Source organism: Dermacentor albipictus, chromosome 8 (genome assembly GCF_038994185.2).
Source record: "Dermacentor albipictus isolate Rhodes 1998 colony chromosome 8, USDA_Dalb.pri_finalv2, whole genome shotgun sequence".
In the NCBI taxonomy this organism is placed as follows: Eukaryota; Metazoa; Arthropoda; class Arachnida; order Ixodida; family Ixodidae; genus Dermacentor; species Dermacentor albipictus.
This window is the reverse complement of record NC_091828.1, coordinates 108,323,935-108,348,284: the sequence shown is the minus strand read 5'-3', so window position 1 is coordinate 108,348,284 and position 24,350 is coordinate 108,323,935. Positions and strand designations below refer to the sequence as shown.

The 24,350-nt window shown below is 47.8% G+C and overlaps 3 protein-coding genes across 3 annotated transcripts in view; all 3 read left to right on the top strand.

Moving 5' to 3' along the window:
- Nucleotides 1-24,350, top strand: part of LOC139049030 (transcription initiation factor TFIID subunit 11-like) — a 101,187-nt gene that overhangs the window by 58,365 nt on the left and 18,472 nt on the right. The gene's annotated exons all lie outside the window — the stretch shown is intronic.
- LOC139049026 (uncharacterized) lies at nt 1,908-6,143 on the top strand. The gene is made up of 2 exons (XM_070524051.1): nt 1,908-4,391; nt 5,627-6,143. The coding sequence occupies exons 1-2, from the start codon at nt 2,994-2,996 to the stop codon at nt 5,930-5,932; spliced, it is 1,704 nt and encodes a 567-aa protein (XP_070380152.1). The 5' UTR covers nt 1,908-2,993; the 3' UTR covers nt 5,933-6,143.
- LOC139048997 (uncharacterized) lies at nt 11,529-16,636 on the top strand. Its single transcript, XM_070524013.1, has 2 exons — nt 11,529-14,103; nt 15,194-16,636. Exons 1-2 carry the CDS (start codon nt 12,706-12,708, stop codon nt 15,500-15,502), a joined length of 1,707 nt encoding a protein of 568 aa, XP_070380114.1. The 5' UTR covers nt 11,529-12,705; the 3' UTR covers nt 15,503-16,636.

The window sequence follows — 24,350 nt, the reverse complement described above, 5'->3', positions numbered from 1 at the left end:
TGACCAGAGCTTATTCACTTATTCCAAATTCTATGAAAAATAACATCGATTATAATTTGTACCTTGTTTTTAGAAAATCACGTATAAACCTGAAAGCACATTGTAAGCTATCATTTATTATTTGTTGCTTTACTTCATTGTTTGTGCTTTACTTTTTGCTTTATTGTCCGCACGCGCCGTGGTTGCTCAGTGGATATGGTGTTGGGCTGCTGAGCACGAGGTCGCGGTATCGAATCCCGGCCACGGCGGCCGCATTTCGATGCGCGCGAAGTGCGAAAACACCCGTGTACTTAAATTTAGGTGCACGTTAAAGACCCTCAGGTGGTCGCAATTTCCGGAGTCCTCCACTACGGCGTGCCTCATAATCAGAAAGTGGTTTTGGCACGTAAAACACCATATTTAATTCTTTTAATAATTGTTCGGGGCCTTTTAACAGTTTTGTTGGCGCGGGGAGAGCGTGGAAAGCGCATTGTTGTGTTCAAGGAAGTCTACGAATAATTTGGAAGTTCTTAAGTCGTTACTCGGATTGTGATAAGGGGTAGGCTTTACTTACTGGAGCCAGGTGTGATGACCACTACAACTGGATTTATCGTCTACGGCAATTTTGTGGGGTTTAAAACTTATCGGAGTTTACCAAGCTATCGTTCTTAGACCACCGTCTACAAGTGGAAAGGGTGGAAGTTGTTGCGCGGTGTGCTGTTTTCTGAATGAGGTTTGCAACCGGAGGCGTAATACGTTTTGCTTAGCCCAAGTCATGAGAACCAGCGACGGCTGGTGAACCAGTCTGGGCTACCGGGAATCGCCTCAAGAGACGTCGTTGACTGTCGTCAGCGCAGCTACCCGTGGATAGCCGTGCAATTTCATCAAAGAAATAAATAAGAAAGAACGACCTTCGGCTGAACTTCCGGTTCATAACACGGTTCCTCCCCAAACGTTCCACTTAGCTACCCCGATTTGCGACGCCCCGTGAATAGGTTTAACAGGCGTAAATACACTTGGTTGAATCGAATAGACATGTCGAAATTACGCATGATGATGCCGCACCGCCCCGTTAAAAGGCGTTGTTTCGTTTTCGACGAGTTGGCTCGGGTTCTCTATGTCGACAAAATAAAAACGCCGAGGGCAGAGCCATGACGCAGGCGTGTACTTAGGGGACAAGAAAAAGGCATAGAAATTTAAGAAATGTCCGCACAGCAAGAGCACTGCTATGCGAGCTCCCAAGCTCGAGGGTGCGGGATAGCATGCTGCTGCTATGGCCGCGGCATGTGGATGGGAAGCAAGACGCAAGAAAACGCTCGTCTACCATGAATTGGCGCACTTTAAGGGCAGCCAGGTGGTCAAAATTATTCTGGGTTATTCCCTATCATGAGCATGATCGCATCGGGGCTTCGGCGCATAACACAGCGAAATTTATATTTAAATCGAGTTTTGCGGCAGGCTCATGAGAACCACGCTCACCAACACTGTGAAGTTATCTCGCGCGTTAGATAACACGCAGAAATTGATTAGTAAGACATCAAAACTGCACCACACATATAAATGCGGAAACACGTCATCCGTGACTATTATTTCTCAAAACATTGATTTGTTTTTTCAACGCCACGCTTTTCCGAAAACATTTACGTCAATAGCGCACGTGTTGACGAAGTGTGTGAAGTGTGAGCTGTTCATGTTTTAACTCTGTGTCGCTTTGCTTTTGTCTAATCTTCCTGCTATCAGTTTTTGTTCTTGTGACTTCTGTACAATAGCCGCCATGCTCAAACGAAAAACTTTTGGTCGTGAGTTGGCGCATCGCCTTATCGGCGTCGCGTTGTTCTCAGCATATCCTTCGTTGAGCAACCAAGGAACGCTCAAGCACGATATACCGCCGGCGGTATATATCGTGCTTGAGCGTCAGAGCGCTAATATATCGGGGCGTTTTGCATGAACCCAACGGCATCGGGTCAAGTCAGCTTGGCGGGTTGGAACTGGCCTGTCGAACTCGTGCAAATGCCGCCCGGTCGGCCTGAACGAGCGTCGGGTCGGGCTGAGCCGGCCCGACTGCGCGAGGTCGACACAGTTCGACCCATTTGCAGCGCACATGTAAACGCTCAGTGGTCGGGCTACTGTCAGCGCTGAGACTTGAGTGGAGGCAGTGTGACGTCGCGATTTGTGCACAGTGCAACGGGAAGGCTATCACGACAAGGCAAAGACAAGCATCTAACATAATCATAACGACATGACCCATGAAAGACAAGCTGTTGCAGACGGCAGGCGGGAACAGGAAGTGCAGTTCGGACGCGTCGATATCCCGGCACGGCCCTGAGTGCCATCGTTGTTCAACACTTCTCAGAAGCGAGTTCATGTTAAAGGGCACGCGGTCACGCCATGTTCATTCTGCCCAATTTTCTGACTGCCGGGTTCACTTAAATGTAGCCTCTAACCTATAAGTAGGTGTAACCTGTAACCTATAGCCTCTAACATATAAGGTTAGAGGCTATATCGCTTGAAGCTGGCTCCGCTCTATAGGAGCCACACATGCATTCCTACGGTAAAATCTTATCTCGTGTAGGTTATCATATCCACTGGTTCATGCATCTGTAACTGCACGGTGCGAACAAGCAGGCAAGCAGAAGGGGGTTAAAAGAGCGAACAGCTTTGTCACTTCTGCCGCTCTTCATAGCAGTTCGTCGCTTTGAACAATGATGCTTGCCGAGTAAAGGTGTAAAACTCGTTCGAGAACCTGCTGGAAAACGCATGCCGTCGAAAATCTCCCGGAAATATTTCTTATCCACGCATTGGGTGTTACGCCAGCGCCACCACACCTGCGTGACGTCACGTTGCTCGCCCGTAGTGTATGACGTGTGCAACAAGCATTCGTCGAAATTCGTGCGTAACGGTCGGTTAGCCCCATCGCCTTTCCTCGTTCGTTCGGCCGCGGCACTTGAGCCTTTATGATTCGGCGAGCCTGAAGCCCTCCACTAAAGAGACACCGGCACAGGGACACCGAAATAATGGTGGTGCTACGTGCCCACCAAGGGCTGTCTTCTCTGGTCCAGCAGCTAGAAACTATGACACTGGTTCCGGCTCTCCGCGCACTCGACCTCACAAATTGCATCCTTCTCGAACCCAACGAATTGCCTCTACACATCGCCAAATGTACGGGACTCCAAATTTTGCGGTGCGTCGCCTGCCCGCTCAGGCCGAGCGCCCTGCTCCACTTAATGCTAAACCGGCTTCCGCGTCTGAAGGAAGTTGAGTTCTCCCTCGTGGCTGAGACGGACGTGGACTCGGAAATAAGGGAGCTGCACAACACCACGTCGCAAGTACCAGGCGCCCTGGCTCGCAATCTCCGCCGCATATACGCCGAAGTGAGCGGCGACCTGAACTTCAAGCTTCTTTCTGCGCTCCTGAGCTACTGCCCTAAGCTGGACGAGCTACGTGTTCATTTCGCGCGCGGAAACTTCATGAACGCCCTCCTGGAATGCAACGCCATCCTCGAACAGGGCGTCAATTTGGAAACATTCACGTTCTCTTCCGAGGTGCCAGCCTCCAATCAACGCCTGCCGTCCACACCATTGGACTTCACGAGCTGCGCGGCCGTCTGCGCCAACGTCAGCTACCAGAAGTCGAGCAACATGTGGAACTGTGTTCTACTCCGAGATCTCGCTGTCGGGTACACAAATCCCATCCATTTGCCGCAACAGCTGGTCCTGGTTGCCGTCCACCACGCAGAAGGCTCCACGCCGGAATGGATTGGCCTGGCCGGCTTTGGACACTTCTGGACGAACGTGCGACAACTCTGCCTTCTGCTATTTCCGGCACAGCCCTCCGATGGTTTTTATGCGACGGCGGGCGCCGTGTACCGCGACAGTCTTCGCGACTTCATCTTCTTCAAGCTCCAGCAGGTCGTCGAGATTAACATAAGCGCGTTCCACTTCGGCCCCGACCTTGACTTGACGGCACTACTCCAGGACGGCTCACTGGAGCATCTGCGATCGCTCTCCGCGACCCCTTGCGGGCTTCGCCGCCCGTCAGCTCTGCGCCGTCTGGCTCAGAACTGCTCCGACTTCAAAGAACTGGACGTGCGCATAGATAGGCGGGGTAGCTTCGTTCGGTGCGACGTCTGCGAGGGTGCGTTCTTCCTCGATCCCGAAGACATGCCAGAAGTGCAAGACAGCAGCCCCGTGTTTCACAATGCGCTTGCAAGGCTGACTCTAAGTGACGTGCATGGCCATATGTCGCTTTGGTTCATCGAGATATGTCCAGCGGTTTCCGTGCGGCTCTCGGACTGCCCTAGTCCCTCGCAAACAAACTACCCGTCCTTGGGTCGGCTGCTCGACAGAAACAGCTCGCTGACTTGTCTCGTGCTTCGGCACGATGCCCTGCCCATCGGCGAGGCGTGTCTGCTGGTGAGTCAGGTTTGATCTACGTGCTTTCAGTGCCACGAGCATCCTTACGGATGGTTCAGTAATCTAAACGTGTCGACGGGGCGGAACTAAAATTTCCTCGTTTATACATTTGCTCAGTGAGTTACGTACTGTGCAAAATATGTGAAATATGGTGGAGGGAGAGGTAGGAGAGACCGCAGACTACCAATTGTCGATGAGGAGAGCTATACGGGCCTGTTGGTATGGCATGTCTTCTTTTGTTGTGGCGCAGGATAAACAAGGAGAGCACAAAGGCACATCTCACTCACAAAGAGCTGTGTGTGTCAGATTTCCCTTTCTGTTGGCTCTGTTCAGCTTGCGCTACAACTAAATTAGATATACCCAATGTTTTATTGCATGAAACGACAGGAAGCCAATATATATGTAAAGTAACCACTAGCACGACCCAGAAATGCGCAAACATCTAGAATAGTTTTGCCGCTACTATGACACGAAATGCGCACACTCTCCTTTCTGAAGCGAACAAAAAGAAATACAGATTCTTCGCAATGCATTACTTGTTGTGTATGAACCAACTAATCAGCAACAAAGTACTTTTGCAATAGGTTCACTGCAGTTGCGTATCTTTCTTGAAGCAAATGCTCACGGTAACTATGTAATTACACTCGCAGACACTGTCACCCTCTAACGGCAGAAGAAACGAAAAAATAATTATTTCTTCCCATAGCTTGCTGTTTCGCTCAGAACAGGCAACCGATCGCAACCATAAGTTCCTGCAGTAACACAACACCGATTTGCTCCCACCAAATTCGTTAGTTTGTTTAGCACAATTTCTGAAAGCTTAATTTCACTTTATAAATTTTACCGCTGACACGGGCATCGAAGGATTAGATGCGGGCAACTGAAACTGCTTCGGCAAAACGTCCTAGACTCTGCCCCTCGCCTGGCGCACTCGCATGTTCCATCGTTCCTGGAGCAGAGCAGCGCAACATAATACGATGGGAAAAAAAGGAACCGCCACACACCCTATTATTCCGTGATACTTCTGCTCAGGTAATGAACTAACAAGCCCGAATGCATGCGCTGCAATATGCACCCAAAAAGAAAGGATAAAGCATGTAAATATCTATCATTCAACCTTCCATCATTTTTTTTCACCATAAGAGTGCGAGCTGAAGACATTTACGCCCTTACTAAATTTTTGGAGGTCTATGTTATTTAAGAATATAATTTTCATGGGCATCCCTCCATTCCAGGAAGCCATCTCCTGCATCGCCAGCCTGGAGTACCTGTGCCTTCTGTCGGCGGCGCCATTATTGAACAGTATCGCCGAGCTGTGCGTGCGGGCGTACAGCGACAGCATGAAGCCTCACATAAAGTGTGTACACGTTCACTACCGAAACTCTACCGACGGCACCGAGAAGCGCCTCACGTGGATGAAGCAGTGTCACGTTCCAAGCGGTGGAGTCCTGGTTCGAGACGGTCCCTGCTTCCTCTATTGTTCGACGGCTACGTTCATAGGACTCGCCAAGCCGCTGAATCGTGACTTCACAAACATCTAGATGAAGGCACGGCCGACACGTATTAAAATTTTAGATACGCTTAAAAGTGCCTACAATGATACAGCTTATCATTTGCTTCTTTTAATCCGTATCATCGAATGTGCATGCCTTATTCCTTGTTTATTTTTCTTTCTTCCCTGAGTGTCTGAACTCGCGCAAAATGTGCCCTGAAAACTTTTTGAGCCCTTTAAATAAATCGCGCAACATGCGAGACCTTGCTTCAGGAGCGCATGAGACAAATATTGCTTGCTTTCATCAATCGGGGAAACTACAATGGGGCGTGACGGCCTGCCCAGCTGGCGCTGCGGAAGCGTCGGTGAACACAACACTCCGTTACGCGCTTGTCGGTTACGGGTTGCCTAAAAATTGAAAACACGGCCTCCGTGATCGGACAGCGGTTCTCGGAGGCGATGCACGAAGCCCTGGTGGTGAATGCAGTACAGAGGGAAGCAAAGTTTTAGGCCCAGTGCGAACACGGCGCACGAGAGGTTGCGCAGGGTACTCGGACAAAGACCAGAGTTGGTCGAGTGTGTTTTCATCCATTACGGAGACACGAACGTTCCTTTCTAGGGATGTTCCATAGACCTTTCCATATAGACCACAGCGAACTGAATTGTTAGCCGCAGAACCGGAACAATGAAAATTCGGAATGGGCAAGCGACTGTTCGAAACGTATACGTGACGTCCCCCACGCAGCTTCTCGCCGTGCTGGTCCTCCAACGTGGCCAAAGATAGGACGACGGCAGTTCAAGGCATCGCATACGAATCGAACGGTCCTTGCTATTCGGTATCGTATTCAGCTTTAGAATTCACTATTCCAAGTTCTGAAACGCCTTATGTATAAGCGGACTACTGCTGCTCTTGCAGTCCGCAGGGAGAAAAACAGATTCAAGCGGACACCCTTCCGAACCGTTCTGGTGCAGGAGAACCGCAGTCCCTGGGTAAACGATCCGGTTCCTAGACGTACACATGAATGAGGTCACAACCACAAGAGGACAAGCGCTTGTCCTCGTCCTTCGTTGTCCCTTGTCGTGCTTTGCGCTCAACACACAGTCTCCTACAAATTGGTTGCCTCAATATCGAGAAAGCAATTTATTATATGCACAATCTCACCATTACTGGACAGCTTCAGAAGGATGTGCGGTGATGTAGCATTGCCCTCAGCTCCCGTTTAATGAGCGCTATACTGTAGTAATTATATCAGCTGATTGTGCTATTCCCTTTTTTTAGATTACTGTCATTATCACGGTGGTGTAGATGTGATTGCATACTTTGCGTCACACAAGTTTGTCATTAACAATTTCTCAGGTGACGTCACCCAAGTTATTACAGTCAGAACACGTATCAAATAACGTAAACAAGCCTCTCGTTTTCAGTCTCCACAAAAATATTTAACTTATCACTGTCGTTGAAAAGGAAAGTGCACAACCATTGCATTCTACAGGTGCTAATTACATATGGCGCAGAAGATAGGATGGTAACAAAGAGGCTCGAGAACAAGCTAAGGACCACGCCAAGAGCGAGGTAACGAAAAATGTTAGGCGAGACGTTAAGAGAAAGGAAGAAGGCTGTGTGGATAAGAGAGCAAACAGGGATCCCTTCTGATGCGATTTCAAGTCGTGTCGATGTTTCAGAATTCCTTCTTCCGAAAGAGGCTGGTCATTTCACGTCTCCTACTGCAAGCCGGCCTCCGCTATAGTGTGAAAACCAGCTATGACCGCTGGATACATGGCAGCAGATTCCACAAAACACTGCTTCAATTCATACACAACACAGGCCTCACAGCAAACATATAATACACATATACGCACCAAGAATTATGCCTTAAGGGCAAGTCTTTATCGCAACAAAAAAGAAACTGCTTCAGCTTGGCGGAAAGCGATTGCCTATGCGTACTGTACTGCGCGTACTGGCAAAAAACATCGTGAATCGTTCCAGCGTCGGTGCAGCCGCCACATGCTAAGGCGCCGGACATCCCTATGCGGAACGCATAGGCATTGGTAAACGCGACGCTTAAACATAGCCTACACAAAAGGGTCGCAGCTCTTCGAGGAAGTCTTGGTGGAAGCAGGATACATAAAGTCAGCTCCAGAGTGCGTAAACGGCTCTGCATTCATGTGGTTCATTCTACTCGGGTGTAGTGTATTGGCGTGCAAGTAGGCGTAGCATCCTTCCATCATCAGTCCTCGACAGCGGGATCGATAGGCGGTCGCCTTGTCCATGAGCTGAACCATCAGCTTGAACATTCCTTGCCCATTGTACCACAGTTACGTGGTAGCTTCTGATAAATTATTTCATGTCGTTTCTCCGTAAGGTGGTGTATCTCTTCTGTGATTTCAAATACCATTTGTTCGCGCCAACCGCGCCGTGAGGCTCACAGGTATGCGCCTTGCTACAGGCGCCTTTAGGACTAGCCCTGTGCAAAGCGTCTACGTCTAATCAAACAAATGGTCATTGCACTACCAAAGGACATACTTAACTTTCGCCTACGCCCTAAAAGTTAACTCAGATGTTAAACATCCTTGTCATTCTACTATATGCGACTTGTCCACTGCTAGGCTGTTTCGTAACCGCCCAGCCACTAGGCCACCTCTGTCCCTCCGGTTGGAATCACTCTCAGAAACAACAGGGGTCCCTCTTTTACACAATGTCCTAATGGCTCCTACACAGCTCACACCACCTTGGGAGTGGCAGACTATCCAATGTGACATCTTTCTTAGAACTATCGAAAGAGCCCCGGAGGCACACATATATTCGCATTTTCTGGAACTCAAGGAGAGGTACTCATGTGATGAGTTTTACACAGTTGCTTCGAAGTCTCCAGCTGGTGTTGCTTATGCAGCTCTGAGACCCTCACTTACAACATCTGGACCACTAAACCCACACACCAGTATCTTTACAGCGGAAGCATACGCCATTCTTAAGGCTATTCAACACATACGGCTCACAAATATCGCTAAGGCTATTGTCTTCACAGACTCATTAAGTGTAGTGAGAGCCCTAATTAGCTTACGAAAGCATAGGAATTCGGTTTTTAATGAGCTGTATAGCTTGTTATGCTCCGCATATATGTGCAACCAAGCGATTATCCTTTGCTGGGTACCTGGCCATAAAGGTATAAAAGGCAACGTAGCTGCTGACGAAAACACTACGTCAGTGAGTTTTAGCGACCCAGATGGAAATATCCCAATTCCTAATACAGACATAAAGCTCTTTCTGCGCCGTAAATAGAGGAATCATTGGCAAGCAGAGCGGGATACAGAAATATTGAATAAGTTAAATAGGTTACACATCATAAAACCAAAATTGCGGAATTGGATAAGTGACAAAACAGCACGGTACAAGGAAGTACTTCTTTGCCGATTAAGAATAGGACACACTTACAGTACTCACTCCTACCTCTTGACTGGCGGGGATCCGCCTACTTGTAGTAGGTGCGGCGATAGCCTAACAGTCCTCCATGTTCTTATCCAGTGCCCTGCAATAGAAACAGGGAGGAAAAAGTATTTCCTTTCTGCATATGGGGAAAATATACCTCGCCATCTTGCATTTTTTCTTAGTGACGAACCATTTTTTTAAACTGCAAGTAGTCTTAGATTTTTCAGCTGAAACCGACACCCTGAAAATCATTTGGCCAGGCAATTTTTAGCGCATGACTAACAGCCCTGCATTCAAGGGCTCTCTTGAAACTCTGGTTTCAGTGTTATGTTTTATTGCATAATGTTTTAACGAAAGCCCATAGCCATAGCCCACATCACTGCCTAGTCACCGTCATTATATTAGCAACTATATATTCTACGCCATTTACAGCTACAGGTTTTAGGCCCTTTTACAGCCATGTGACATCTAGCATGAGGAATTCATTGTGCACGCCAGCCATAATACATCGTCAACATTACCACTTGTCATGGCGCTCTTTCGCCAAACCTGGCCCTTGCGCCATAAAACACCACACATCATCAACTTCTCATGACGTAAGTTTTCTAATGCGCTTCTGTTGAGGCTTTCCTTTCTTTTTACAGAAAAATGAGAACTGGATGTTTGATGGCCACAGTTTCGGAATCGCTGAGGAACCAGTCGAAGCAGTAGGAGTCTAGAGCAAGGGAGGTCATAACGTGTCGGTAGTTGAGCTGTGACAACGGTGCGATTGAAATGTAGGTTTGGGATTCTAGGGTTATTGGTTATACATTGAGATCACTGGCGAACGCGAACAGTGTTAACTGTGCAGCGGACGCAGTCTCCACTAACCGGGTTTCGAAGTGAGCGATATACATTGAAGTGGTCCAACAATGATTACAAATGAGCTAGTGCAGGATGTGAGTGATGCAAACTTGGATTTCCTCGAGGAGTTGTTTAGTGCAATACGAGGTGGTGGCACAAACGGTGACGACAGAAAATTTAAAACCGTCAGTCACGCCGTGTGTGCTACTGCTATAGCGATTTTGACGTGATTATGAGTGTTTCGTACCTATTAATGGGTGCTAATAAGTATACCGGCAGTATACGCCCCGAAAATATGGACAGGTAAAACGAGCCCCTTACGTCAATGGGGCGATACATGGGAATGTTGCCGTAATAACGACCCCGTAACACTCGGCACGATGCAACTAATCAGCTCAAGAGACCTCGTTGACTCTTATCAGCGCAGCCACGAGTAGGTGGCCATGAAATTTCCGAAAAAAAAATGAGACCGACCTTGGGCTGAACTCCCTCTTCGCAACGCCGTTCCTCCCCAAACGTTCCACTTAGCTTCCCAGATTTGTAGCGCCCCATCCATAGGTTCAGCTTCTGCAAACAAACTTGGTTGGATGGAATAGACATGTCGAAATTACGCCTGATGGCGCCGCATCACCCCGTTCAAAAGCGCGGTTTCGTTTTCGATGAATTGGCTCGGGTTCTCTGTATCGACAAAGTAAGGACGCCGTAATAAGGACATGACGTAGGCGTATACTTAGGGAACAAAAAAAGCATTGAAATTATTGAGTGTCCGCACAGCAAAGGGCACAGCTATACGAGCTCCCAAGCTCGGGGGAAAGGATTATAATCCCGCAGCCATGTCCGCGGCATTTGGATAGGGGGCTATACGCAAAACAGCGCTCTTGAACCATGAATTGGGCGCCCTTTAAAGAATCCCAGGTGGTCAAAGTTATTCCGGAGTCCTCCCACTACAAGGTACCTCGCGATCGTATTGGGGTTTCGGCGCCTAAACCAGCAAAATTCACTTTTAAATCGAGTTTTTCGTCATGCTCACCAGAACCACGGTCAGGAAGGCTGTGAAGTTATATCGTGCGTTAGATTACACGGTGGAAGCGATTAGTAACGCATCAAAACTACGCCACACAGATAGATGCGAAAACGCTTCATCCATGACTATAAATTCTTAGAACATATTATTTTCGTACGCCGCGCTTGTGCAATAACATGAACGTCCATAACACGCTTGTTGACGAAGGGAGTGAACTGTTCAAGTTTTAATCTGTCTTGCTTTGTCTAATTTTGTTGACCTCAGCTACATCTTTTTCTGACTTCTGTACATTAGCCACCGTGCTCTAACGAAAAAATAATAGTTGTGAGTTGACGCACCATCTTATCGATATCACGTTGTTGTAAATTTGCCCCTTGTTAAGAAAAAGAGGAGTGCGCTTAAGCACGATGCACCGCCGGCTATAGTCTCTGGCAAGCGTTAATATGGCGGGGCATGCACCAGACAGAAGCCGGTCCAGTCGGCTTGTCGGGCTGGAATTGGTCTGTCGAGCTCGTGCAAACACTGCCTGGACAGCCTGAACGAGTGTCGGGTGGGGCTGAGTCGGCGAGACGTCACGAGGTCGACCCAGCTCGACCCGTTTGCAGCGCGCATGTAAAGGCTCACTGGTCGGGCTGCGGCAAGCGCTGAGACTTGAGCGGAAGCAGTGTGACGTCGCGATTTGTGCACTGTGCAACGGGAAGGCTATCATGACAAGGCAAAGACAAGCATCTAACCTAATCATAGCGACATGAACCCCGAAACAGAAGCTGTTGCAGGCGGCAGGCGGGAACCGGAAGTGCACTTCGGACCTGTCGATATCTCGGCACGGCTCTGGGTGCCATCGTTGTTCAAGACTTCTCAGAAGCGAGTTCATGTAAAAGCGCACGCGGTCACGCCATGCCCATGCCCATGCCTGTCGGGTTCACGTAAGTGCAACCAGTAACGTATAAGTAAGGGTAAACTGTAAGTGTAACGTCTCAAACATATAGCCTCTACTCTATAAGGATAGCGGATGTATCGCTTGAAGCTGACTCCGGTGTATTGGAGCCGCACATGCGTACCCTGGGTAAACTCTTATCTCGTGTAGCGTATCATATCCACTGGTTCATGCATCTGTATATGCATGCTGCGAACGAGCAGGCAAACAGAAGGGGGTGAAACGAGCGAACAACTTTGTCACTTCTGCTGCTCTTAATCGCTGTTCGCCGCTTTGAACAATAATCTTTGCCGAGTAACAGTGGAAAACTCGTTGGAGCACCTTCCGGATTACCCACGGCCTCGAAAATCACGTGGAAATATTTCTTCTCCACGCCCTGCGAGTAACAACAGCGCCACCGCACCTCCGTGACGTCACGTTGCTCGCCCGTAGTGTATCCCGTGTGCAACAAGCATTCGTCGAAAGTCGTGCGTAACGCTCGCTTAGCACCAACGCCCTTCCCCGTTCGTTGGGCCGCGCCACTCGAGCCTCTATAATTCCCCGAGCCTTAAGCCCACCACTAAAGAGACACGGCACAGGGACACCGAAATAATGGTGGCGCTACGCGCTCACCAAGGGCTGTCTTCTCTGGTCCAGCAGCTACAAGCTATGACACTGGTTCCGGCTATCCGTACACTCGACCTCACAAATTGCATCCTTCTCGAACCCAACGAATTGCCTCTACACATCGCCAAATGTACGGGACTCCAAATTTTGCGGTGCGTCGCCTGCCCGCTCAGGCCGAGCGCCCTGCTCCACTTAATGCTAAACCGGCTTCCGCGTCTGAAGGAAGTTGAGTTCTCCCTCGTGGCTGAGACGGACGTGGACTCGGAAATAAGGGAAATGCACAACACCGCGTTGCAAGTGCCAGGCATCCTTGCTGTCAGTCTCCGCCGCATGTACGCCGAAGTGAGCGACGACCTCAACTTCAAGCTCCTCTCGGCGCTCCTGAGCTACTGCCCGATGCTCGACGAGCTCCTTGTTCATTTCGTGCGCGGAAACTTCATGAACGCACTCCTGGAATGTAACGCCATCCTCGAACAGGGCGTCAATTTGGAAACATTCACGTTCTCTTCAGAGGTGCCAGCCTCCAATCAACGCCTGCCGTCCACACCGTTGGACTTCACGAGCTGCGCGGCCGTCTGCGCCAACGTCAGCTACCAGAGGTCGACCAACATGTGGAACTGTGTTCTGCTCCGAGATCTCGCCGTCGGGTACACAAATCCCATCCATTTGCCGCAACAGCTGGTCCTGGTTGCCGTCCACCACGCAGAAGGCTTCACGCCGGAATGGTTTAGCCTGGCCGGCTTTGGACACTTCTGGACGAACGTGCGACAACTCTGCCTTCTGCTATTTCCGGCACAGCCCTCCAATGGTGTTTACGCGACGGCGGGCGCCGCGTATCGCGACAGTCTTCGCGACTTCATCTCCTCCAAGCTCCAGCAGGTCGTCGAGCTTAACATAAGCGCTTTCCACTTCGGACCCGACCTCGAGTTGACGGCAATACTCCAGGACGGCACGCTGCGGCATCTGCGATCCCTCTCTGCGACCCCCTGCGGGCTTCGCCGCCCGTCAGCCCTGCGCCGTCTGGCGCAACTCTGCCCCGAATTCAAAGAACTGGACGTCCGCATCGAAAGGCAGGATAGCTTCGTTCGGTGCGCCGTCTGCGAGGGTGAGTTCCTCCTCGATCACGAAGACATGTTGGAAATGTGCGACAGCGCCCCCGTCTTTCACAATGCGCTTGCAAGGCTGACTCTAAGTGACGTGCATGTCCGTTTCTTCCTTTGGTTCGTCGAGGCTTGCCCAGCGGTGTCGGTGCGGCTGTCAGACTGCTCTAGTCCTTCGCACCCAGACTACCCGTCTTTGGGTCAGCGGCTAGCCAGAAACAGCTCGCTGAGATGTCTCGTGCTTCGCCACCATGTCCTGCCCTTCGGCGACGCGTGTCTGCTGGTGAGTCGGGTTTCCACTACGGGCTTTCAGTGCCACGAGCATGGTTCCGTAATCTAAATGTGTCGAAAGCGCCGGAAATGAAATTTCCTAGTTTGTTTATTTGGGGGAAGGGAGGCCTCACTGAATGGCGTACTGCGCAAAATACACGAAAAATGGTGGAGGGAGAGGTAGGACCGAGCAGGGACTACCAACTCTTTTATTGCATGAAACCACAGCAAAATAGTACATAGCCATGGTATTCGTGAGCACCACCCAGATATGCGGAAACATTTACAATCGTTTTCCCACGACTGTGACATGAGATACGCATGTTTCAATCTCAAGCGAAAAACAAAACCAACAGATTGTGTGGTGCGTTGCTTGTTCAGCAAGAAAAAAGTACTATGCAACAAAGTACTTCTGCGCTATGTTTACTGGGGTTGCAAGATTCACCGCAGACACAGACATAGAAAGGTTAGACATGCGCAACTGAAATTGCTTCCGCGAAACGTTCTAGGCTCTGCCACTCGCCTGGTGCACTTGCATGTTGCATCGTTCGTTCAGCTGAACAGCGCAAAATAATAGGACGGGAAAAAAGGGACAGACACACATCTGTTATTTCGTGATATTTCTGCTGCGGTCATGGGCTAACAAGCCAAAAGGCGTGCACTGTACAATTTTTAGAACCCAGAAAGAAAGGATTGAGATTGTAAATGTCTATAACTCACACCCTTGCAACACTTTTTTCGCCATAAGAGTGCGAGGTGAAGATATTTGCACCCTCGTTAAATTTTTGAGGTCTTAATTCACCATCATCATCAGCCTGGCTACGCCCATTGCAGGGCAAAGGCCTCTCCCATACTTCTCCAACTACTCCGGTCATGTGCTTACTATGGCCATGTTGTCGCTGCAAACCTTTTTTATCTCATCCGCACACCAAACTTTCTGCCGCCCCCTGCTACGCTTCCCTTGTCAGGGAATCCAGACCGTAACCCAACCCTTTATGACCATCGGTTATCCTCCCTCCTCATTTCATGTCCTATATTATTTAATTCCTATATCCTATATTTATTTAGTAACATAAATTTCTGCGGGCATCGTTTCATTCCAGGAAAACATTTCCCGCATCCGCCACCTGCAGTACTTGTGCCTTCTGTCAGCGGCGCCATTACAGGACAATGACGCCGCGGAATCCCTGCAGGCATTCAGTGCCCGTCTCAAGCCTCAGATAAAGTGTGTACACGTTCACTACCGAAGCTCTACCGACGGCATCGAGAAGCGGATCACGTGGATGAAGCGGGCTGGCGCTCCAACCGGTGGCGTCCTGGTTCGAGACGGTCCCTGCTTGCTGTATTGTTCGACGGCGACGTTTATAGGACTCAGCAAGCCGCTGAATCGTGACCACAAACAGATCATGTAGATGAAGGCACGGTCGACACATAATAGTGTTTCATAGATGCGCATAAAAGTGCCTACAATGATAGAGCTTATTTGTTTTTTTCATTGGAATCTTCGAATATGTAGGCCTTATTCTTTGTTTATTCCCCTTTCTTCAGTCAGTGTCTGAAATCGCGCTGAAGGGGCCCTGTAACACTTCTTGAACTCGTTAAATAATTTGCGCTACATGTGAGACAATAATTCCGGAGCGCATGAGCCATATATTGCTCCCTTTAATGCAGCGGGCAACGTGCAATGGGGCGTGACGGCCTGCCCAGGTGGAGCTGCGGAAACGCCGGTCAACATAGTGTTCCTGTATATACTCCCGCAGGGAGCAGAGTTGCGCATACCTCTTCCGGCGCCGCTCGCACCGCTATTGGCCGAGCGCGAAATCGACGTCAAATGATCCGCGCCGCTGCGAAGCCCACTTTGCGGGCGCATCGCTGACTCATGCGAACTCGTCGTTTCCGTCAGTGCCATCGCCACTGCAATCAGCGGACCGTCGATCGTGCGTTGAGAGGAGCAGCTGCGGGTTGGGTGCTAAGTTGGCATGGGTGCTAAGTTGGCATATGCACATTTAGCTCTCTAGCTGTGATAATTGTAATATATTCCTTCTCCATGTGAAGTTTTGAGAACAGTAAAATTGATTCTCGTCAATTTATTGTCTTGAAGTGCATAGGCTTATTTATTTTGTTAACTAATTGCTGCCATAGAAGCTAAGCCGGAATTCTATGTGTGCTAGCTTGTGAGCATCATGTATCAGCCTATGGAACAAAAAATTGTTAAATTAAACATGCTGGAAATCTACGTTGTGCTTTGGTGAATGCTGTTTCCTGTGGGCGGGAGTGGAGTGAATGCAATGTTGAATGACGTAAAATTTCCTTGCCTCTGATGCGATAGCTCACAAAGCTTTGTAACCTGACTTTTTGGCCAAAGCTTGCTTCAGTGATTTCATTGACTTGATACAGTGTCTTCAACTACTGGCTTTTCTCTCAGTGATAAGAGATCAAGAAAAATGTGTTGTCATATTACAGTCTGCACTGTGTGACTAATTACTCTGCAAGTTTGCCATCATGATGTGATTACTGCAATAAAAATAACCTGTTGTTACTCTGAATAGCCTGTTGACTTTCCAGTTTCCTTGAATTCTGCCCCCAAGGTTCCAAGAACAAGCACACTTGACCTGCTGCCAGCAGCCATTCATGCATTCCCTTGTATGAAATAAATTTGATCTAGAAGCTCTTGTATCTTGAATCTTTTTTCTACTTGCAGATTTGCTGCTACTATATAGCTGGTTAGTCTGCGGTATGAATGAATCTTAAAAGTAAGCTTTGCTTAAAATGTGCGCATGTGAACATTTGAAATGAGCTTAAATCTGCGTCTGCACCGCATGTATCGGAAACGTGCAGCTGTTGTGAACGATGGTTAGCGATAAATGGCGCTCTGTTAACGGTCACTGACATAATTATAGGCACGATAGCTCTCTTGGCGACGGTCATTAACCGGCTGGTTTCGGCAGCCAAAATGCGCTAAGTGTCCACCTTACGTGTGTGAAGTTTTAAAAACTCTTTAAAAAATTTCTTGGTTTCTGACCATGATAAGACAACTTCATATGCCTGCTGAAAATCATTGCACCGCTCTTTGTGGCAACGTACTGCGCGTTTGCGAGCGAACTTTGGAGCTGTTCGAGCCACTGGAGTACCTTACTTTGGGGAATCGAAGGTGGTCCTACCCTTTATTTGTACGTTCGTGCGTGTTTGTATATGCGTGTTTACATCGGTACATACAAAGTTTCGGTTGGTTGGAAGCCCACCCCCTCCGGCTGCACGAATGACTCGTTCGAGAGTAGCCTGTATTAAGAAGTGACCTTTGCTAAGCGCCTGCGAACAATTGGCGCTTGTAGCTCGCGACCACTAGAGAAAAAGGCGGAACACCGCGCGGCATTTGGCTCCTGCGCGCGTGAGGAGTGGCTTCGCTGCAGAGCTGGAGCACGACGGCGGACCTATGCGCCACTCTGCTCCCTGCGGGAGCATATACAGCAACACTAGGTCAACAGAGCCCTCCGTGCCGCGCTTGTCGGTTTAGGGAAGTACAAAAACTGAAAACATGTCCTCCGAGATCGGGCGGCAAATCTCGGAGGCAATGTGCGAAGCATTGTTGGTGAATTAAGTAGATAAGGGAAAAAAGCTGTATGCCTAGTGCGAACTCTGCGCACGAGAGGTTGCGCAATGTACTCGGCCAAAAACCAGAGTTGATGGAATATGTTTTCATCCTTACTGAGACACGCACGTTCCTTTCGAGCGATGTTCTTCGAAGAACACTTAAAAAGAACTTTCCGCATACACCTCAGTGAATTCAACTCCTAGCGACCTAACCGAAAACTCAAAATTGGCACTATGCATGCCGATATTCTAGATTTGTACGTGACGTCAGGGACACAGCTTCTCGCCATGCCGGTCCACCAACATGGCGGCTAGACCGACGTCAGTACAAGCCATCCTATACGATTCGAATAGTCCCACCTATTCGGATCGTATTCGACCCGAGCCTTCACTATTCGAAGTTGTCGCAAACCATATGTATAAGGGGACAACTGCTGCTCTTGCAGTCTACAGGGAGGAAGACAGATTCAAGTGGACACTCTTCTGAACCATTCTGGCGCAGGAGAACCACGCCCCTTGCGCAAACGATCCAGTTCCTACACGAACGTATGAAGGAGGTCACAAGCACAACAGCTACGAGCCGTTGAATAAGAAAGGCTTGCCTTAGGAAACCCAGAAATTGTAACTTAGTGTGATGGCTTGAATTAGTGGGTTTTCCATAAGATTTTTGTTTTTCCCAATCACTCGAGGACCTTTCTGTGCGACCTGTGCCCGGCAGAGGCTTGGTGGGCGAGCTCAGCGCGGTTCCGCACGCTCAAGCCACGATGTCTACAGCTATGCAAATCACCGTTGACGGTGAGGATATCTCTCCCGACGAAGTCAATGAAAGCGCTGGGTGGACCACGGCATTACACAAACGAAAACCCATCATCCAGGACCCGCTCGGGCAGGGCGGCCGAGTCACCGACATGCGACGTGGCGGGAATAAAAGCCAGGCTACGGCGAGTGTCAAGACACGGCTAACGACTGCTTCGAGATTGCCTCACCTACCGAAAGAGCATGTTCGAATCATAATCCGTCCCCGTGGAGGACTGGACATCAAGAAGATGGGCCACTTCAGAGTTGCCCAAGCCCTCACTACCGCTGCTAGACTTACGGAGGCGGATACGGCGGAGGATATTATCTGTCCGAACGTGGTGCAAAACATATTGGTGGCAAGCACGCCATCAAAACGCAACGCCATGGCCTACGCCGATGTGAAAGCTTTACTCATTGGACAAGCAAGCTACGAAGTTAGTACATATATCGCAGCCCCCGAAAACTCATGCAAGGGAGTTATTCGTGACATTGATCCCACCATCGATCGAGAGGAGCTCAAACGCCTTATCATTCAACCCAAGAACCCAAGCGCCCTCGAGGTGAGACGAATCAAGAACACAAGCACTGTAGTCATCCTGTTTGATGGACTCAAAGTCCCGGACTACGTAAAATGCGGTCCCAGTTTAATCAAATGCTCACTCTATCGCAGACAAACTGACGTTTGCTATGCATGTGGAAAGCTTGGCCATAGAGCTGACGTCTGCCCAGCCCCTGAAAATGCCATCTGCCGCGGCTGTGGTGCGAGCAACCCGGACGATAAGCACGAATGTACACCGAAGTTCACACTTTGCGGAGGCCCTCATCTCACGGCTGACAGAACCTGCAAGCAAAGGTTCCAAATTCCGTTTGTAGTTAGGCAACGGAGAAGAGAACGGCGCAACCGCGACCAATCCAAACAACCAACTGGGTCGCCAATGCCTCTCAAGCCGGCCCTCAGCAGCTCGCACAGATCCAGGAGCCGATCCCGAGACCCTGGCGGCGAGGATAGCGGATACCAGGACCGTGTCCCTTCTAGGGGTCGCTCGACGGAACGCTCGTCTTCCAGAGGCCGCAAGGTCCCCGGGACCCGCTCCCGCTCCAGAGGCCACTCTCGTTCCAGGGGGCCTGCAGTTCAGATTCAGGAGCCTGCTCATCGTGGTACCACATGGGCTGACCGGGTCAAGGAATCACCGAAAAAGGTAACGGGGGGTCAATCGCCAGAGCAGGACAGGATTGCACAATTAGAAAGAGAAAACGCTTCGTTAAAATACGCTATGGAGCAGCTCAAAGCAGAAATTGCAGAGCTAAAGAAAGCCAGCAAGCGAGAGTCAGTTCAACCCAGTCAGGCCCCTGCAGTAGAAACGCCCATGGAGATCCCCGTAGCGGAACCGACTGCCAGCAAGCAAGCCAGCAAGCGAGAGTCAGTTCCACCCAGTCAGGCCTCTTCTGTAGAAACGCCCATGGAGATCCCCGTAGCGGAACCGACTGCCATTGGTTTACCCAAAAAGAGGGCGCTGGCAGTTCATGCCTCAGACAAGAGCGCCAGCGTTCGAAAATTGGAAAAAACGATAGATAAAATTGATGAATCCCTCGAAAAAGTCCGAATTGCTATTGACAAACTTGCGGAGGTGGTCAAAGCACTAGGAATCAGATGCGATAATCTGGAACGCCACGTCTCTACAATGGCTTCAGTTACACCGTTGGAAAAAGTGAATGACACCGACACTGAAAGGTCGGCAGCGGCTGCGCTCCGCAGCATTTTCTAATACTAGCTATCTACTACGTCCCACCATGGCGGCACATCACAAAGTAATTAACATCTGGCAGTGGAACTGTAGGGGATTCCATCGCAAAAGGAACGTCCTCCAACAGTTCATTCGGACCCACTCGGAAAAGCCACATGTAATATTATTACAAGAAACGCTCACGGATAAGGTCACCCTTCCAGGCTATAAATCGCATACCCAATATGCTGATGGGAAGAGGGGAATAAGCACATTAGTCTCGAACAAATGTGCGTTCATAGCCCACGATCTGAATCTGCAATCCAATAAGGTTGAACACTCGCTTGTTGAAATAATCCCCAGCGGACCATTCAAGACAAGTATCTTTATACTTAACATATACAGTACTCCCAAAGACCTCAGGCAAAGATTCGCTGCAATTATTAACAGGGCTACAAGCAAGGCCAAGACATTTCCACTCCTGGTGGCCGGAGACTTCAACGCTCCGCATCCAGCATGGGGGTACCAACAAGCTAACCGCAAGGGCGTTGACCTATGGCAAACTACAGTCAATAATCACCTCACGCTTATAACAGATCCGGCTTTTCCGACCAGGATTGGCAACTCCTGCTCTAGGGATACCACACCCGATCTCTTTTTCATACGGAATGTGGAATCGGCATCTTGGTCCAACCTCCAAGTTGACCTTGGCAGTGATCACAACATCCTGGCCACCTGCGTCAACGTGAAAAGCGGGGACCTCAAAGAGTTCATTATTACAGATTGGGATTACTTTCGAAAGATTCGGGAAGAGCGAGCACAAACGAATGACTCAGCACTTAGCCTCGAGCAGTGGGCTGAACAGTTCAGATTCAGATTCAGATTCAGATTTATTGGTTCCAAAACAAAAGTAATTACGTGACGGATATACAGACGAGGGTCCCAAAGTCAAAGAACTGTAGTGGGACCCTCGGTTAATAATAACAACATTGATGGTGATATCAATACACAGCAAATTAGCGTATTATAAAACAACATCTACAGATCAAATACATCATTAGACATGTCATTTACAATCAAACAGGAAAAGCACGTTATAACAGAAAGTCGGAAAAAAGCATGGGTGAAATACAAGAAATGACATGCGAGATAAAAGTCAAAGGTACACCGCCAGATCGTAGTTAAGTTATCGCAGGAAATGATGCTTAAGGTGATTTTTAAAAATTGCAAGAGAAGTGCAGGATTTTATGGTTGATGGTAATTCATTCCAAAGAGAAATTGCAGCGAAGGAAGATGTTTTTTTGCCGTAATTGGTATGAACCATGGGTAATAATAAATTGTTGTTAGCCGCAAATCTGGTCATATTTTTATTCTGCAAAAGGTCAGTTGCAATGAACGGAAACGTAAGGTTATTATGAAGCAACCTGTGGAGTAAGACGAGTATGTTAAACTGAAACAAATTAATAATAGGCAAGATATTATACGTTCGAAGTAACAAAGAGGCATTAGATTGCATGGAGCTAGAAGTGATAATGCGTATTGACTGATTTTGGATATGTTGAATTGATGATAAGTGACAAGCGTACGTGCTGCCCCATGAAACAATGCCGTAATTAATGTGACTATGAATGAACGCATAATACAACGCTAGCAGAGCCTCACGAGAAAAAAAAGGGCGAGCTTTGATTAATGCACGTATACCAAACGCAGTCTTGTGCTTGAGATGTTGGAAGTGAGAGCGAAATGTAAGGTTAGGGTCAAGATGTATGCCAAGAAAAGTGACATCGGTGCTAACGGGAATTGAATGAATTCCAAGCTTTACTTCAGGAATAGAAGTTAAGGCCCTTTGAGCACTTTTGAATAACATAAATTTAGTTTTTAAAGGATTAAGAACTAAGTAATTGTTACTACACCATTTTATAATGTTACTTAATGCAATATTTAATTTAGAAGTAAGAGTAGTAACAGATTTGTCAGATGAAGATATGGTTGTGTCATCTGCATATAAAATGCAATGAACGCAGTTGGTGGAGTTAAGAGAATCCGGAAGATCATTAATATATAAAAGGAAAAGCAAAGGGCCCAGAACTGATCCCTGTGGTACACCTTGGTTAATACATTTTGTTACTGAGAAAGTATTTGCTGCATGTACTGTGTACGGCCGGTCAAGTAAATAATTTTTTAAGAATGTTAGCGCAGGACCGGTTATACCATAAGAGTCAAGTTTATTAAACAGGACTTGATGGTTAACCGTGTCATAAGCTTTACTGAAGTCTAAAAATACAGATCCGACTAAGTTTCCCGAATCAATGCATTTTTTTATGTAGTCAGTTAGAGATAGAACAGCTAGATTCGTGGAACTTCCTGGGCGGAAACCAAATTGATTGTTCTTTAGCAATTTAAACTTTGTTAAGTAGTTATTAAGACGTTTAACAAATAATTTCTCAATGAGTTTACTAAGGCAGGACAGAATTGCAATTGGACGGTAATTATTAACTGTGTGTTTGTCGCCTTTCTTAAAAACAGGAATAATCTTGGCATTTTTTAAAAATGAAGGAAATGCACCTTCTTTGAAGATAAGGTTAATAATGTTACAGAGCGTGTCGCAAACTAAATGCGCAACCAGTTTTAAATGCCTGACACAAATATTGTCTAAGCCAGGCCCTGTATTTTTAAGGTTAGCAATCGTGGAGCACACTTCATTTGGTGTAGCTGGTAACAAGAAGAATGATTGTGTCGTACGGCTCAAAGTATTATGCAACTGCGCATGTATGTTGTTATTAGTGTAAACAGAAGAAAAGTAGTCCGAAAAAGCATTAGCAATTTCGTTGGGGTCAGAAAGAGTGAGACCTTTGTAATTTATTTTGGTTATAGAGGCATTAATAGGCGATTTGTTAAGAAAAGTGTTCAATAACTGCCATTGCTTTTTGGGGTTATCTTTATTCTGATCAAATTTATGTTCGTAGTACTTTTTTTTCGCCTGTTTTAGTAAAACATTCAGTAATTTACAGTATCTACTATAGCGTCTAGCTAGTCTAGTATTAAAGGGCTGACGTTTAGTTTTCTTGTACATGTTTTCCTTCTTTCTTAAACTTTCTAGAAGACCGTCCGTCATCCATGGGTTGCGAGGATATTTATACTTTTTCCCACATTTTACAGTGCGTGTGTTAGTCGAAACGGCCAATAAAAATAAAGTGCAGAATTTCTTTAGTGCTTCTTCGGGATCAGACATAGAATTAATTGGCGACCAGTCAGTTTCACTGAGGGCTTCAATAAAGGTATCTGCACTAAATACGGAAGTAAAGTAGCTATTATCGTTCTCATGTATTTCATTGTTAAATGTAAGAAAAACAGGAAAATGATCGGTTATGTCAGTATTAATAACCCCGGAGCAAGGCGATGGTGAAATGTTAGATAACACGTGATCAATAAGTGTACTGCTCCCATGAGGGGCTACCCTAGTTGGGCAGTCAATGAGCGATTCAAAACCGAATCCAGCAAAACAATCTGTGTAAGTTGTGTACGAGGTGGCTTCAGTGTCAAGTAAGTTAATATTAATATCACCTACAATCACCACATCCTTATTTTCAAAAGCTAGCTTGGACAATACTGCATCAAAAGAAAGCAAGAAATCGTTAAGGGAAGATGACGGTGAGCGATAAATGCAACCAAGGATCAAGTTCTTGTTGGTATTAAGGAATGACCGGTCGACTTCTATCCACACTGACTCACAATGAATCACGTTAACTGCCAGATCAAATCTGCGAGCGTAGGTAATAGCTTGTGAAACAAAAATGGCGGCGCCACCATGACTGTTAGTTGGACGATGACAATACTCGGGTTGATAAGACGGAAAACCGCTCATGTTGTTGTCGGAATCAGAAAGCCAAGTCTCCGATATGCAGATAAAAGTGAAGACATGGTCAAGTGAGGCAATGAGGTTATTAATTCCATCTATGTTCTTGCGAAGGCTACGAGCATTGAAGTGAATGAGTGATCGTTTATTTACGGTAAGACAAGATTTTACGTCAACGGGGTAAAGCAAGGCCATGGAAAAACATGGAAAAAAAATATTTACAGTGAATCACGTGAAGATTCGAAGGTCGGACTCAGTGAAAATGCGATAGACCCTGCTATCATCAGTTTT

Bases quoted from the DNA above. Each gene is read 5' to 3' on its own strand.
- LOC139049026 (XM_070524051.1), top strand. From the start codon at position 2,994: ATGGTGGTGCTACGTGCCCACCAAGGGCTGTCTTCTCTGGTCCAGCAG. The intron at 4,392-5,626 runs GTGAGTCAGGTT...CCTCCATTCCAG, and splicing joins TCGGCGAGGCGTGTCTGCTG to GAAGCCATCTCCTGCATCGC.
- LOC139048997 (XM_070524013.1), top strand. From the start codon at position 12,706: ATGGTGGCGCTACGCGCTCACCAAGGGCTGTCTTCTCTGGTCCAGCAG. The intron at 14,104-15,193 runs GTGAGTCGGGTT...GTTTCATTCCAG, and splicing joins TCGGCGACGCGTGTCTGCTG to GAAAACATTTCCCGCATCCG.